The sequence below is a fragment of the Condylura cristata genome, unplaced genomic scaffold (assembly GCF_000260355.1).
Source record: "Condylura cristata isolate star-nosed mole 26May11 unplaced genomic scaffold, ConCri1.0 scaffold00025, whole genome shotgun sequence".
In the NCBI taxonomy this organism is placed as follows: domain Eukaryota; kingdom Metazoa; phylum Chordata; class Mammalia; order Eulipotyphla; family Talpidae; genus Condylura; species Condylura cristata.
This window is the reverse complement of record NW_004567126.1, coordinates 23,258,739-23,274,886: the sequence shown is the minus strand read 5'-3', so window position 1 is coordinate 23,274,886 and position 16,148 is coordinate 23,258,739. Positions and strand designations below refer to the sequence as shown.

Below are 16,148 nucleotides of genomic sequence, written 5' to 3'. Positions count from 1 at the left end.
GATCTGCCTGTTCTGCTCCCCACTCTGTCTCTGGTGAAGCCTCTCACCGCCCCGAGCCTCTGGCCTGTACCCCAGTTCTGTATGCATAAATAAATAAATCTTTAAAAAAAAAATGAGCACTTTGGTACTATGATTTAATATATCCAGGAGATACACAAAAATTTCAAAGTACTCAGAATTGCCAGCGGCAGTACGGACAGCCTCAAGAGGACATTCCTCTCACTACAGATATATTATTTATTACGTGATCAACCATCCTGACCGCCTGCCCTTCAGCTCCCCTCTGGGCATGGAGCCTTTCCTCCCTTCTCATGCCCACCCACCCAACTACCTGAAAACCAGCTGTGGGGCTGTGTAGCAGTAGATAAGAGGAAGCTAATTCAACACCTTTCCCAGGCAAGTTATTTCCTTATGAGGGGGCTGGAGGGTAGGGGATTGTGGACAAAATAGGAGTGTTACCAAGAAGAGTCAAGCATCAAAGACATGTGAATTGCAAATATTTTCTGGTTCCTTCCAAACTCGGGAAACTTTATAATTTTGTTTCTGTCTAACGAAAATAAAAGTGTATCATTTCCCCAAATAAAGGGGGGAAAAATGATCTTGGATTTTTGCAGTTTATGCAAGTCTCAAGAATTTTTTTCTTCTCTGCTATCAAAACTAGAAAAATTTTTGCTTTACATATAAATGATTTACATGTCAAAAGAACTATACAACTACCAGAATATTTCTTTATTTTCTCAGCAAGAATGTTTGATTTGACTACTCAATAAATTAAGAAAAGAAAAAGGTAAGTCAAATAGACCAAAAAAAAGAAAGATAGATACGTATGTAGATGATAGGCAGGCAGACAGAAAGAAAAAAAAAAAAAACATTATTTTTAATAGTATGACAATCAAAAAAAAAAAGATTTCAGAAAAACAGAAACTGGCTATTTTAAGTGTGAATACACAAACATTTAGCCAAAAGCCTGAGTTGTAGTGTTAAACCTAGTTTAGTGTAGTGTTAAACCTATGTTAAACCTAGTTTACATCAGGTTAATGGGGGTTTCCCAATGAAATGTGTAAAAGCACAGTTGGCTCATTTCTGTTTCTCCTATCACAAAAGCACAATTCCCAAAATGTGATGTGACTAGAAGTCCAGAAAGAAATAAGCATCCTAGAATGCAAGTATATATTACAAATCCTGAACCTGGAGCACCACTGAAGACCATACCTGTCATCAGACAGCAGAAATTAGAGCAAAACAGCAATAAACTGCACTGCTACAGTGTATGGCAGTCCATTCACTCAAAGACTATGGGTGTTCTTACCACCTTTACAAAAAATGACTTTTCCAAAATCTAAAAGCACTGCCTTAAGGATACATACCTAGAAGTTGCTTCTGCAGCATTTCCAATACCAGTCTGATCTTTGAAAATACTTCAGATGGTGGTGGATGTTCTAAGTCAGTCATCACAGATTCAAAGCGAATGATAATGATGTTGGGCTGGGATTCTATCACAGCATAAAGGGATGGGCAAGATGTCAGAGGCCTAAGGATATACTTCAGCAGCATTTGACCTGAAAAATTACATAAACGCTCATCAAATTCCAGCACAAGAAACTTTTAAAAGCATGCCAAAAAGGGGGAAAAACCCCTCCACCAAACAACAAAATACAGAAACCATGACATTGCACATCACCCATAATGTGCTGTAAGTTTTCTCACCAAAGTTGCACAGGTCTTGTCTGGAAAAATTTTTTTTTTAATTTTTTTTTTAAAGATTTATTTATTCATACAGAACTAGGTACAGGCCAGAGATGCGGAGGGTGAGAGGATTCACCAGAGACAGAGTGGGAGCAGAACAGGCAGAGCGACGAAGTACACTGCTGAGGGGAGCAGGGGGCAGGCCAGGAGAGGTCTGCCACGCCATGTGGTCACCTCCGGGGCAGGCGGGGATCAAACTCATGCGGAAGTGGCTTAAGCTTCTTAGTGCTGTGCTTTAACCCGCTGCACCACCAGGGAGGGCCATTGTCTGGAAATTTTTATTTAAATAATTCAAAAATCAAACACAGTCAATAGCAGAAGCTAGTTTACAAAGATAGAAAATAATTCAAGACCATAATAAAAGGGTTATACTTATCACAATTGCATTTGATGGGTCATGATGTCAAGCCCTAGATCTGTCACTGAAAACATCCAGAGAATGTTTTATAATTGCTTCTGTATTCCTTAACACAGACCTTCTGAGACTTTAGGTAAATGAAACAAGTAGTAGGTCTTACCAAATGATTTAAGCTTGGTATGTAGCTCTCCAAGAATAGAAAATGCCAAGAGGACAGAACTAATTGGAGGCACTGGGGTCTTCTCTTCTTTCTGAGGTTGTTCTGTACATAAATGAAGTTCTGTTTGTAGGCAAGATTCCAAGTTGTTGGTATCTAAGAAAAGGAGGGAAATATCAGCTCTCAGAAAAACATGATGTTCTAACTTCTATTCCTCAGAGTCCAGTCCCTACTGAGAGTCCCACACATGCAGTGTTACTGCATTACACTCCCAGGGCATCTAAATACTAATTACATGCATGTCCCTTGGCAGCACTTTCAAATAAAGACTTTTTTCCTCATCTTCAGAGAATCATATAAGTGCAAAAGCAACATAATGCCTAAAATAATGTTTGCTAAAAATGAGATGACTGACTGAAGACAAGGAAGGATAAGAAAGTGAGATCCCTGTTGCACTTAAGGCTTCCTCACCAATTAAAGAGAAACTTGCCAAGCAAGTTTATCAGGAAGGGTATGTTATGTCGAAGAATTAATATACCTATTATCTTCTCTTCACCTTATAATCTAATTGAAGTAATTACTAAATAGTATTTTCTTCAAATACCTAAAATACATACAGGTGTATGTTGTGTACACATATGCATATTTAACTTATTTAAAGGCCAAAGTGGATGTGGGAAAGGTGGGGGCAGGCGGGACTATGAGGTTTTTCACTCAAACAGTGAAAAACCAACAACTCAGTGTGGGAAAACATATGAATGCATGACTTGTCTTTACAGACATCCTCTGAGGTTTTATTTTTGAATAAATAGAGTATGAGGAGGGCTCAAACTCAGGTGGGCAGAGTCGCTTAGAGCCTAGGAGTATAATTCAAAATCAGGATCCTACTTCTTCAACTGGCAAAGCACCCCCATTTCATCATTTATCACCATTTTCTCCAAGGACTGAAAAAAAAAACTGAACCAAACCACTATCACATTAGCCACCAATCTTCTGTCTCAACAAGAGAGAGACAAGCTAAGAGCAGCTTTATTAAATAAGCTCGCTAGCCAGGATAAACTCTTGGAATTAGGACTGGGAACATGCTACAGTAGAATGGAAACTGTGTGGTCTAAAATCATTACCACCTCTATCTTATGGACACACTCACCAGACAGATGTCAAGGAAATAAGGACGCTTTAGGACTCAGATAAGGTACTCCTAACACAAATTTTACTTAACATGAGAACTCAATCTAGACTCGGAAGATTAACAAGTGAAACTTTCTCATCTAGCAACATAAACTTTTTAGCATATATTCAAAAGCCAAATGGGTTCACAGATGAAGCAAAAAGTCCACTAGAGGTCAGCAGTACCTTTTGATGGTGGGAACTTCCACACAATCAGTTTTTGCCACTCTTCTCCAAGGTGATAAAGTATGTTCTGTTTCTGTATTGTGAACTCCATGCTGAGAGATTTCAAGATTTTTAAATCAAAGCATTTTCTAGATTTTATTAACTTCAAGCATTTCTGTGCCTGGAGGCGAAAGAATCACTGTTAAACATTCCCTCTGGACTCAGGGCAATTAGAATATATTTGTATAACAACAAAGAATACATGGAACACAAAATTCACTAAACAAGAATAGTACTAATTATTCATGCCTTGGAGAAAGTTTAATACCTCTTCTAGATGCTGAGCAGCAGAGACATACTTCTTCTCTGTTAATGCACAATTATACTCTTCAATAGCAGTAGAAAACTGAAAAGATAAGTATAGTTATTAAGTATTTTATTCTATACATCCTATAATTTCAAATCTGACTCCTTGTTTTGTTTTCAAACCTGAAAAAATACCAAATAGTCAAGGAATATCCACTTAATAACAAGACTATTTGGGAGGAAAAAAACATTCTCACCACCAAAACAGTAAAAGCAGAGTGGAAGTTACTGACCTCTTGTAGCTGTTTAAGCAAACTTAGGACTACTGAGTCTCTTTCCAACTGGTGCTTCAAGTCTGTAAATTCAGCAGTTGATACATGAAGATCTCTGCGGACCTAATTCATATAACAAACAAGTAGTTTTAAACTATATTGTACCTAAAAAGTAAAACACTTATGCTCACTAGTAAGAATCACTGAGTTAATATAATTTATGTTGAAATTTAAATGCCAGGATTGGAATAAAAATCACAGAATGTGATAGGAAGAGATCTTACTTAAGTCCCCTTAGTCCAAATCTTAACCCCACATTCCTGGAATACCTCTTTCCATTAACTTAAATATCCTCATGCATCCATTAGTTCTTGATTTAAGAAGTTACCATTCATCAGAGTTCATCCACCTGGATTACTAAAGGGAACTCTCATTACCATGTTATATCACCATCGCTGATCACTCTATTATAGCTTTCTTATCTTGATTCAGTATCTTCCATTCTGTCCCAACTTCTCAGAAAATTTATACTATCAATTATTTCATCTTTCCTGTATTTCTTACCTCTATCCAATTTATACTTCATTCATGAAATACACATTTACCGAATACCTACCACAGCATGGCTCCTCCCATCAGACTTAAATACAGTATTATTTCCCCTATTTTAAAAAAAATTTCTTCCACCTCAGCGACCACCCATTTCTCAGTAGTCACCTTATTTCTGATAAATAAGCTTCTTTCAAGAGTGATCCATACTCACTGTCTTTACATTCTCACTTCTTCTGCACTAAAGAAGCTCATCTTGACTTGGTTTCTACCTTTACCATTCTGCTGAAACTACCCCACAACAGCTGGTGCCAGAAACACTAGTCAACTCCTTATTGCCAAATCCAAAGCATACACAGTCAGTATTGAACTTTTCATCAGTACACTTTCCTTCCCTTGTTTCCATGACAATATTCTCTAGTGATTTTCATCCTAATTCTCTAGCCATGCTTTTTCATTTTCTCTAGGGAATTTCATCTTCCCTTTGATCACTTCATACATGTTGATATTCCTTTCTCCCTGGCTGTCTCCTTGCTCTGAAGCTGTGGGTCTCAAAAAATGAACTATTTTTTTCTGTCCCACCCCAATCAGGGATATTTTGCAATGTTTGGAAGACAATGAGTTGTCACAAATGAAGGTGTTCTAGAGGCATCTAGAGAGCAGAGGTCAGGGATACTGCTAGACATCCTATAATGTACAAGATCATCTCCAACAACAAAGAATTATTCAGCCCCAAATATCAGAGAGTTGAGACTGAGAAATGCTACTCTAAAAACATACTCTGTGCAATCTCCTCTATGCCCACGGTTCAATATCTAAATGTTGCCACCTCAAGCCCACATCATTTTCAAACATCCAGACGTGTGTATGGATGGAGGACTGTGGCCCACTAAATCCTAAGTCCATGCCCCATCCTTCCACAGCAAGTGGCTACTGAACGAAACTCTGTTCCAGGCTCCCTCACATTTTATGTGATCATATGAGCAATAATTTAGATGTAGAAGATATAGAAGACACTTCAATTGGACATTTGCTCTGCCAACTACCTATTTTTCCTAAAGAGAAGTATAAAGGGAAATCTTGATAAGATAATGAATATGAAAAATGTTTCTAAAATAAAGACTGTTTCCAGACAGGCTTCTCTCTGTAATGACAGCACGCACGTAAACATGGAGTATTTCTTATATAAAGAAATGCAGTATATAACAAATACAGCAGGTACTCATACCAGAGTGACACTGTAGACTACAGCAAGGATTTCCTGGAGGCCCAGGGAAAGTGGCTTTGTGAAGTAGAGTAATGAAAAGTAAACAAAGTCCATTTTTCCCAGGAAAAGCCAGAAGACAAAGATTGTGCAGAAGATTGAATGAGAACTGCAGATATTAATGAATACTAATGAACAAATTAAGAAATACAAACACTTGAAATTAGGAGACCAGAGAAAAGATCAAACGACCCTACCTCAGGCATCATCTGTTTTGATCATGAAAACAAAATACTAAAGCAACTGTAAAGTACTACCAAATGCATGACACTACTTTAACTTTAAGTTTGCCATAAAAAAGAAATTGTGGCCCTCCCGGGAGGCGGGAGGGGCAGCAGGTCAAAAGCACAGCACTAAAGAGATTAAGCCACTTCCGCAGGGATTCCATTCCCACCTGCCCTGAAGGAGATCCAAAGGGCGCAGCAGACCTCTCCTGACCGGCCTGCTACTCCCCTCAGCAGTGTACCCTCTTTGATCTGCCAGTCCTGCTCCCCGCTCTGTCTCTGATGAAGCCTCTCACCACCACAAACCTCTGGCCTGTACCCCAGTTCTGTATGCACAAATAAATAAATCTTTAAAAGAAAAGAAATTGCTTAAATTATAGTCATACAAAGTATTTCTATCTTGAAGTTAGAAGTCACCCTAAAATCATCTAGTTCAACTTCAATTTACCAATAAGGTAACTGAGGTAGGTCTTCACGTTCTACAGAACAGAATTTTTTTAGGAATCAAGAAGTTAAACTGCCTCCCCAACAAACCTACCCAATATAACAAACTCTTCTTACCTCTCTCTCGATCCTGGACTTCAAAAGGTCAATGTCATCAGACAGTTTATCCACCTGTGTAACCAGGTCCTGTGCACTCTGCATGCTAGGCAAGAATTCACTATACTTCTTGCTGATCAAAGTGCATACTTCACCCTATAGCATAAAATGGAAAAACTTCAATGAGATGAGTATTTAAAGTTTGTTGCAGTTTTGATGTTCTTTTGTGTGGTCTCCATAGGTCATGTTTTCATTCTGCCCCTGTGATAGTCTCAGGTCACAGCTTCAGGCTCACAATCTTTCAGCTGACCATTCTCTCCTGATGGTGTATTCTTAAGAAGATCATTTGCTTGGTGGTTAGCAAACACTCCTTTAAAGCTTAAAAGAATACAACATACCAGGAAGTTTATGACTGTAATAATTATGCAGGATAATTCCTAATGCTTGGAGTATACATCCAAGCCATGGGCCCCAAGACTTAATCACCTAAAACCAAATAAGAAAGAGCCCATGAAAGGAGTCACTCTTTTAGCCAAATGGCTTGTTCGTGATCTTATGTCTGAATTCCAACTTCCCCGGAAATGTTAAGCCAAGTGTAGTAGGTGCTGGCCACAGCAGACTCCTCTAAACTGCTAAAAGATAATCAAGTTTCCTATTACCAAGACAACTTTAATCAGCAAGTCTGAGGATGCTGGTTAGAAACAATCTTAGCAACAATATAATCAGCAATATTCTTACAAGTTAAGGGAGGTTTCTGACTAAATATTCATTTGTATTTACTGGTAACCAGAGTACAGATCTGACGAAGAAGGTGAATCCTAAATCCTTCCTAATTCCCTGTTGTGTAATTCAGCGGAGAGTCAGGAACTGGCTCACGTAAAACCTTCTAATAATTCAAACTAACCTGCCCAGTACTGAAAAACCAATTAGGTCAAGAACTCAATGCAGAGATCGGAGCTCAGAACCAAGAACTTCCCCATGGTCCTCAGAAACAGTCAGAAACAGAGAGTGAACTGCAAAGAGATTCGCAGGTATCATGCCTGTGTTTCCTGTTGTTCCCAAATGCCATCAGAAATTTACTTGAGATCAGTTGCTGCCACTAAACCTATTAAATGGCAAAAATCCAACCGAGTTTATTTAAAGACCTAATCGGCTTTACTGAACGAATCATGAGTTGGCAGCATCTCTTCTAGCAAAAGGAAGAGAACTCCAAAAGCTTTACAGAATCAGAGTTTTTAGAGGCAGAGAGAGGGCACGATACGGGATAAGGTGATTCAGGCTTAGGTAAACTATACATGGGGAAAAGAAAAAGGTTTTGTAGCAGATTCTCACCGTCCTTTGGGAAATGGGAAAAGTTGTTTCAATGATGCTGAACAGGAAAGTCGATACTGACCTGCCAAGTTTGCATCCTGGGGGAGAGGAAGCTGCAGGTAGGTTAGGCGTTAGGCAGAGGTGGACTTAACACAAGCGCGTCCACTGGCGGCTGCTGTTTGTTTTATTTTGCTTTGTTTTTAACAATATTCATCAACAAATCCACAAAGAGGAGCGGCAGAAGAGAAACACAGAGAGGGGGCCTGTCTTCATTTCTACCGCTCACACAGTTCCCGCCCTAGAAACTTAGGGGCGTCCAGACCTGCCTCCCTTGCTCCGCTGGTCTCCTCAGTTTTCCAGCGCGTTCCCCCACCGCGGTCCTCTCCCGCCAAACCCTACTCCCCAGCACTCCCGAGTCACCGCCTCTTCCCCCGCACTCTCCCAGGTCTCCTGGTCTCCGCAGCCCCGTATTCCCACCAGGGCCACTCGTATTCGCTCCTCCTCAGTCCCTCTCGCCTTCTGTCCCCTTCACACACCGAGCCGGTTTCTCTTTCCAGTCAACACCTGCTCCGCCCTCACCTTGATCTCCTCCACCTGCCGCGTTAGGCGGCTGATCTGGGTGCCCAGATCCTCCTTCTCCAGCCTCCCCGAGTGTGCCAAAACTTCCGTGACGAACGAGGCCATCGCGACCACAGAAACCAAACCTGACAGTCACTCTCTAAAAGCCAGCGCGGCAACTCCAGTCCCGCCGGCGGCCTTGGCGCCTGGCCTGCCGGGAAACGGAGTCTCGCGCCTCCCAGATCACAGCCGCGAAGCCGTGGGCTGAACTACAACTCCCAGCAGACACGGCGACGAACCTGGCGTAGAATTTCCACGGCGTCCCGTAGATGGCAAACTATGCGGGAACGCGTTTTCCCCTTCAGTTTTTTTTTTTTTTTTTTTAATGGCTTTTCTTTTCCCGCCCGTTTTTCACTAGAAGGAATGAGAAGTTGTTATTTAATAACCAGTCTTCACTAAATCTCTCTCAACTTCAAAACATTTATCTATAGTTTATTTAACCGGAAAACCCGACGGACTCGCTCTATCTTTTTTGGTTAAATAGTCACTCACATTGGCGCCCAGTGGCCATTGGTCTATATGAATAGTGCCCTAGGAAGTTGTGCAACTAAGTGGTGTCACCTCATAAAAAACTATTACTGGATTCCTTTTATATTGCGTAGTTTACATTACATCTATGTAAGAATATTACAAACCATATGTGTATAATTACACATACATCTATGTAAAACATACGTTTATACTGTTTATAGTATTACCTAGGTATAAATAATAACACAGTGTGGACTAGATCTTTGCACTAGATACTTTGCACTAGAGCAGATATTACAAATCAATCTTATGGAAAACTTTCTAAAAGCTTTATTATTTAAATGTATTACGTACTTTTGATTCTTTTCTGAAAATGGCTGTCAGGTACATAGAGGTAATGGATGTAAATCAAAGGAGTGGTGGACCTAAGCTATTTATTCTCTTTTCCTGTGTTTTTCTATTTTTCTGTAATAAACATGTAGTGCTTTCCTTCAAAGGTTTTCTTAAGTTTTTTGAAAAGTATCTTGTAAGTGGAGCCCAAGTTAACACTGATCCTAAGGTCTTTGTCAATTTTAAGTGTCTGGGGAGCAATCTGTTTATCTCCCTGAGGTGAAGGCAGTTTCCTCTAGCAAGTGCAAAGAAATTGAAACTGTGGAGTTGAGCTAGAAGCACAAAGATTAGCCAAAACATCCTGGGAAGCACCTGTCCCTAGAAAAACAAATAACTTCTGCATGTAGGCCTGTTGGCTCACTTTGAATTGTAAATGCAATTAATAATAAATGCCTGGTGAGAAAGAAGGACCTGCAGATGAAATTCCTGGAAATTTGTGTTAGCAAGTACCGCATTACAAACACTGTGCTAGGGAATCAAAAATAAGGGGAAAAAATCATCCCAGGAAAAATATAATAATTACTACCATTGTGCCAGGTTACGAGTTTCTCAAAGACCACCAAGGAGACGATTCCGATGCAAAGCACATGAGGGTCTTTATTGCAAGCTGGAGCCTGGGCTCCCAACATGCAGCCGTACAGTAGCCAAAGTCGAGAGCCCTGAGCTCAGGGAAGGCCAGGTTTTTAATTACAGAAGAGGGGAGTTTTAGCCCTGCAGAGGGGAGTTTTTGCTCAGCAGTACATTGATTGGTGGACATTGAACAAAGTTATCTTGTCTTAAGCCGGTTGATCTATGTATGTGAGATGTGACCTTCACTACTCCGCCCACATACCTTAGGACATCTGGGGTTTTTTCTGATATGTACTGGTTACTTGCCTACTTGCCAATTGGCTGTTGCTATGGGATGAACAAGATTAGGACATTTACAGTTAAATTTGGCCTTGGCGCCTTGTTGATAACCGAAACTTAGACCTGGCTGGTTTAGAAGCATTCTGAAGGCTGTCATGGCATCAGTTGGTCTTTCAACTACTTTGGAAGTAAATGAGGGATAAATCCAGATTTTATGATGCTTAAATCTTACGCAGTTGCTGGGAGGAAAAATATACTAAATAAATAATAGTAAATAATGAATACAAAAATGTACAATCCTCAGAAAATGCTTGTGGAGAAACTGACCCTGAAGCTCTGAGGAAGCTGTAAAGGGTGGGGAAAATTTTGGGTGAGGAGCACCCTGTCTTTCACTGGATCAGGGAAGTTCACAATAAGGAGGAAACTGAACTAGGAGTAAAAGAAAGAGAAGCTTTGAGGTTGACATTCTGGAATTTTCCTCCAGAAAACATATCTATGCATACCCACAAATACAACTGCAGGACCCCTACCTCTCCCTAGGGTAGGCTAACAGATGTTCCTCATGATTCCAGAAAAAGCTGAGAGAACCAGAAATAGGTTGAGAAAGGAGAAGATAGGGCATTGGGAGTGGGGTGAGTTTTCTATTCCCAGACAGTAAATCCATGAAGGCATACATGGACACTTGTCAAAATAAAGCAAAATTAAAGGAGTGGGAACTATTTTCTCTCTATAACCTATCCTTCCTCATAATTCACACTTGTGATTTATATGTGTCCTGACTTGTACATTTCCACAAATCATCAAGAAAAGCAAGGAAATAAGCATCAAGGATTCCTTCTGTAGGGGCCACACACACATAACATAACCTATATTCAGGAAGCCAAATGTCAAACTTTGGCTGGATGTAGTATAAACAGACAACATTCCTCAAGTGCATCATATTTTGTTGATTAGAACATGTGGTGGTTACAAAAGCAGCTTCAATATAATATGAAAGGAGGAGTGGTGATTGGTGGGTATGGGCATGGATGAAGCAAGACTGACAGAGTGGGTGATTTTTGAAACTGGACAATGGACCATGAGATTTCTTTGTACCATTTGCTCTACTTTTGTAAATGTTTAAATTTTTTATAAGGGACCAGGGGAAAAAATAATAATAATAATGAACAACCATTTACCAGAGACATTTTATGGGGGTGGAGTGGGAAATGGGATCAAAAATGAGGGGGAGGGGAAGTGTACTGAACTATGGTGATGCCACACCGGTGAATTGGTGGTGGGAAGCCCACGGGGATTACAACTGAGATGGAAAAAGGCACAAAGTGGTGTAAAAATAAACTATTATATTATTATTTTAAAAATTTTATACTAAAACATGAAAGAAAAAAGGAGTTTTCCAGATGATTCTGCTTGCCTCTTTCCAGCAGTCACCACTAACCATTTAATCAGGCTGCTTACGACGTGTTAAACTTACTCAGCTCAAGTCAAGATAGATATTTCTCAAATGCTTCCCAAGACTCTGCTTTCACTTTGAAGTGGAGCCTCGGGTAAGCATTAGATTAAAATATCAACAGGGGATATGTTGTTCAAACATTGATGCTCAGCATAAGAAGCAGAAGAATTCCCATTTTCTTCTTGATGTGCATCCAGATTAACCTTCCCCAGAACACAGTGCCATCAGAGTGTAGGAGTAGTGTTGGAAGAATCACTGTGGCAGTCTGAAGAGAAAGAACAGGAAATATCACAGAGTTACTTGCCCTAGGAGTTGAATCTCTTGCATACCAGCTGGGGAACCCTGACAAGTTACTTATTGTACATTTTATAGTGATGATGTAAAAATTAAATAAGAATACAGTAGCTAGCCAAAAACCTAACACTTATTTACTTTCTTGTCAGAACCTGTTTCTTGAAAGGGAGCTGGTATGGTTACGCTCTATTTATAGCTGTCACCAGAGCAACTTAGACCTGAAGAGGGAATGTGTCCCTCTTGCTATATTCTGGGTCTGGATAGGTTCCTTGAGTTGGGGGTTGTCACTTGCTTACAGACTAGATGATAAATTTGTAAAATTTATAAAATATATAAATAAGTACAATATGAAAGTAAGAACCATCTATAATCATACCACTAAAATAACCATGGTCAATGTTTTGTGGTATATGATTTATATTTATAAAACTGTAATTACTTTTTTATGAAAATGAAATTTTGTACTCTCTATATTGTTCACCTTCCTACTTTTTCACTTAAAGTGTCAAAAATAGCTTCCTATCACTTAAATTTATTCTATCTATACTAGACTACTTTAAAATGGCTGCTTAGTACTAACCAGAATGTACAATTATTAACAATATTATCAATAGACATTTTCATAAAATTTTAGATCTACTGATGATAAATTAGGGTAAGTTGTTGGGGATAGGTCACTGGGGCAAAGTGTGTGTGTTATTTTATGAACTAAAAAAAATTAACATAGTCAAAATGTCCATATGACCCAAAGCAACTTAGAGATTCAGTGAAATCCCTATCAGAATTCCAATGGAATTCTTTAAAGAAGTAGAGAAAACATTACTGAAATTTATATGGAACCCACAAGAGACCTGAGTAGGCAAAGCATTTTAACAAAAAGAAAAGGAGTGGAGCTATAATGCTCTAGACTTCAAACTCTATTACAGAGTAATTAAAACAGTGTGGTATTGGAATTAAAAACAGACACACAGATTAATGGAATAGAATTGAATGCCTAGAAATAAAGCTACATTTATATGGAGAGTTAATCTACAACAAAGGAGTCAAGCGTATACAATGGAGAAAGGAAAAGTCTCTTCAACAAATGGTGCTGGGAAACCTGGTCAGTCACATACAGAAAAATGAACCTACACCCGCCTCTATACTGTCGCTGGGAAAGTAGCCTGGTCCAGCCTCTGTGAAAAATAATGAGGTTTCTCAAAATATTAAAAACATCTACCAGGAGATCCATTAATTCTATTGTTGTTTATCAAAAGAATGCCAAAAAAATTAATTCGAAGGGATATAAGCACTCCTGTGTTCTCTGCAGCACTATTTAGAATAGTCAAGTTACAGAAACAACCTAAATTCCCAACAACTGATGCAGGGATTAAGAAGATGCGGTACATACAGCTATCGAATATATCCAGCTATCCAAAAAATGGAACTCTTGCCAGTTGTAACATGGATGGAACTGGAGGGGCTTAGTGAAATAATCCAGGTACCAAAAGACAAGAGCCATAATCCCATTCGTATGTGGAATACAGAGGAATTGAACAAGGAACTAACAAAAGTCAAATAAAACAAAACCTAAGCATAAGACTGCATAATTGAGGCTACTGGAGGGGGATAGAGGGCGTAAAGTGGACAGGGAGCCCAAGTAAATGATAAAGGGATGTGGGTGCTCTGGTGATGGGGGTGATGTGGATTCTGGGGGAGAGTCCCTGCATCATATAGTGTTGTAATCCAATGTCACCCCCATGGAAAAAAAAAAAAGAAGAAGAAGAAGTACATGTATTATATATTTGAAAGTATAAAAACAGAAAGTCTTGTTGCCCTCGGGGAATTATTACATTGATATATACATTGACACAATATCCATATATGTTTCCAGAACATCACTGGTCATCTCAGAACAGAGGCCTGATTTATGAATTGATTCATCAAATCATATTGAAAACTTACTACCTGGCCTTTTTTTTTTTTTTCCCTCTCCTGGGACCCTCCCCCAGAATCCACACCCACATCCACTATTGGGCACACCCCCTCAAGCCACACACTGCCAAGCCCTAACACCTGTGACAGCTGCTGCCTAAAACCCCTGCACCCAAGCTTCCCCAGAAGGACTCTCCCCTCACCGGTCACAAGCCACCCTTTCTGCTCTCCTTTCTGCCTCTGCGGTGGGCACTAGCATGGCTTGGAGTTTCCGTGGACAAGCCCAGCTGGGGGGCCTTCTCCTCTCCCTCCTGGGCTGGGTCTGCTCATGTGTCACCACCACCCTGCCCCAGTGGAAGACTCTCAATCTGGAACTGAACGAGATGGAGACCTGGAGCATGGGTCTCTGGGAGGTCTGCGTGAATCAGGAGGAAATCGCCACTGTGTGCAAGGCCTTTGACTCCTTCTTGTCTCTGCCCCAGGAGCTCCAGGTCTCCCGTATCCTCATGGTGATGTCCCATGGGCTGGGACTTTTGGGGCTTCTGCTCTCTGGGCTTGGGTCTGAATACTTCCAGTTTCGCGGGCTCAGATGGGTACTTAAGAGGCGACTTTGCCTTCTTGGAGGCACTTTGGAGGCATCAGCATCAGTCACTACTCTCTTTCCAGTTTCCTGGGTGGCCCACGCCACCATCCAAGACTTCTGGGATGACAGCACTCCTGAGATTGTACCTCGGTGGGAATTTGGAGACGCCCTCTACGTGGGCTGGGCAGCTGGTGTTCTCTTGGCCCTGGGTGGATTACTTCTCATCTTCTCGATTTGCCTGGAAAAGGAAGAGGTGTCCTCTCCCTGGATGGCTGTCTCTACAGCCTGTGTTCCAGCAGAGGAATTCAACCGTTCCTTCCATCTAACACCAAGACCGAGGAACCAGGTCATCTAGGGTGCTTTCTGCCAAGGAATCTTTGGAATAAAGCAGCACCAGTAGACTGCTTTCTCTTACCTTTCATCACTTTATATATTTTTTGGCTTCAGGGAGTGGGAGAAATTTGTCACTGTCCCATTGTTAAGGATTTGACTATCTTAGTGATATTATGATTCTAATCTGTGATTGAAAATCCAAGATAGTTTGTAACAAACATGTTTTTGATTGGAGATTTCATTTATATCTTTTTTAACTTCTTATACTATTGATTCTTTTATTGCTAAGGAAAACACAGCAAAACTGTATTCATCATAGAAAATAAAGTACGGAGTTTATTAAAAGAGATAGATACACAGAGGATACATAACTGGATAGACAGAAAGACAGACAGACACAGAAAAGCTGAAGAAGATGCCTTGGCAAATAAAAATGAGTTATTGGCCCAAAATAGCTCAGAGAACTCTTTTTGTCCATTTTTTTTAGCTGCAGGGCACAATTTGAAAGAGAACTTAATAAAATGTCTTTGCTATTTTGTAGATTCTGAATATCCTAGTGGGAAAACATATTATTGCTTTTGTTGTGTTAAGAGGCTCTGCGTGGTCTTCCCGGCATGAAGGTAAGAAGATGGGAGGGTGAGCACCCATCACCCTCACTCAGTTTGCTTTGAATTCAGTACTTTCAGGGCCCAAGCTAGGGAAGCCCTGGGAAAACTGGGTGCCGAGGGTTACTCCAGCATGCCTGTGTCCAAGAATTGCCCAGTGTGAGCATACACGTATAGAGAATAAGTAGCTTCTCAGAAACGTCACTTATCATATGAAAATCACATCATAAATCCCTTCATCTTTAACCCAGGTATCAGAAGGCTTGCTGGAGCTGTGACTACGAATAAGTCCCTGTGATAGCGATGACCCGCCCTCCTCTCCTGTGCCCTTTCTGACCTCCTTGCCACCCCAGGCATGCGAGGGCATCTCACCACTGCCAGTTCTCAGTGTACCTGTGTTAACTCATCAACCTGGCTGTCAGCTGCAGTACCTCTGCAGTGACCTCCTGTCCCCCACTCCCTTAATGATTTAAAAAGACTCACCTTTAACCCTACTGACAATTCCCACAGAAGAACACGTAAAGGGGTCAACACCCAAGTCCCCCAAATAAGTCACTGCTGCAGTTTTGGATCATT

The 16,148-nt window shown here is 40.4% G+C and overlaps 2 protein-coding genes across 2 annotated transcripts in view; one reads left to right on the top strand and one right to left on the bottom strand.

Moving 5' to 3' along the window:
- Positions 1–8,843, bottom strand: part of ZW10 (zw10 kinetochore protein) — a 31,685-nt gene extending 22,842 nt beyond the window's left edge. Inside the window, exons 1-7 of the mRNA XM_004689252.2 lie at positions 8,642–8,843; positions 6,773–6,907; positions 4,196–4,297; positions 3,925–4,002; positions 3,618–3,777; positions 2,265–2,417; positions 1,368–1,559 (exon numbers count right to left, since the gene is read on the bottom strand). Of these exons, the coding sequence (XP_004689309.1) occupies positions 1,368–1,559; positions 2,265–2,417; positions 3,618–3,777; positions 3,925–4,002; positions 4,196–4,297; positions 6,773–6,907; positions 8,642–8,746 (925 nt within the window). The 5' untranslated portion in view covers positions 8,747–8,843. The remainder of the gene's footprint in view (positions 1–1,367; positions 1,560–2,264; positions 2,418–3,617; positions 3,778–3,924; positions 4,003–4,195; positions 4,298–6,772; positions 6,908–8,641) is intronic.
- A 5,465-nt stretch (positions 8,844–14,308) lies between these two features.
- Positions 14,309–14,989, top strand: CLDN25 (claudin 25). Its single transcript, XM_004689251.1, has one exon. The coding sequence runs from the start codon at positions 14,309–14,311 to the stop codon at positions 14,987–14,989; it is 681 nt and encodes a 226-aa protein (XP_004689308.1).
- Positions 14,990–16,148: the final 1,159 nt, after the last annotated feature.

Coding starts and splice junctions, on each gene's coding strand:
- CLDN25 (XM_004689251.1), top strand. CDS start 14,309: ATGGCTTGGAGTTTCCGTGGACAAGCCCAGCTGGGGGGCCTTCTCCTC.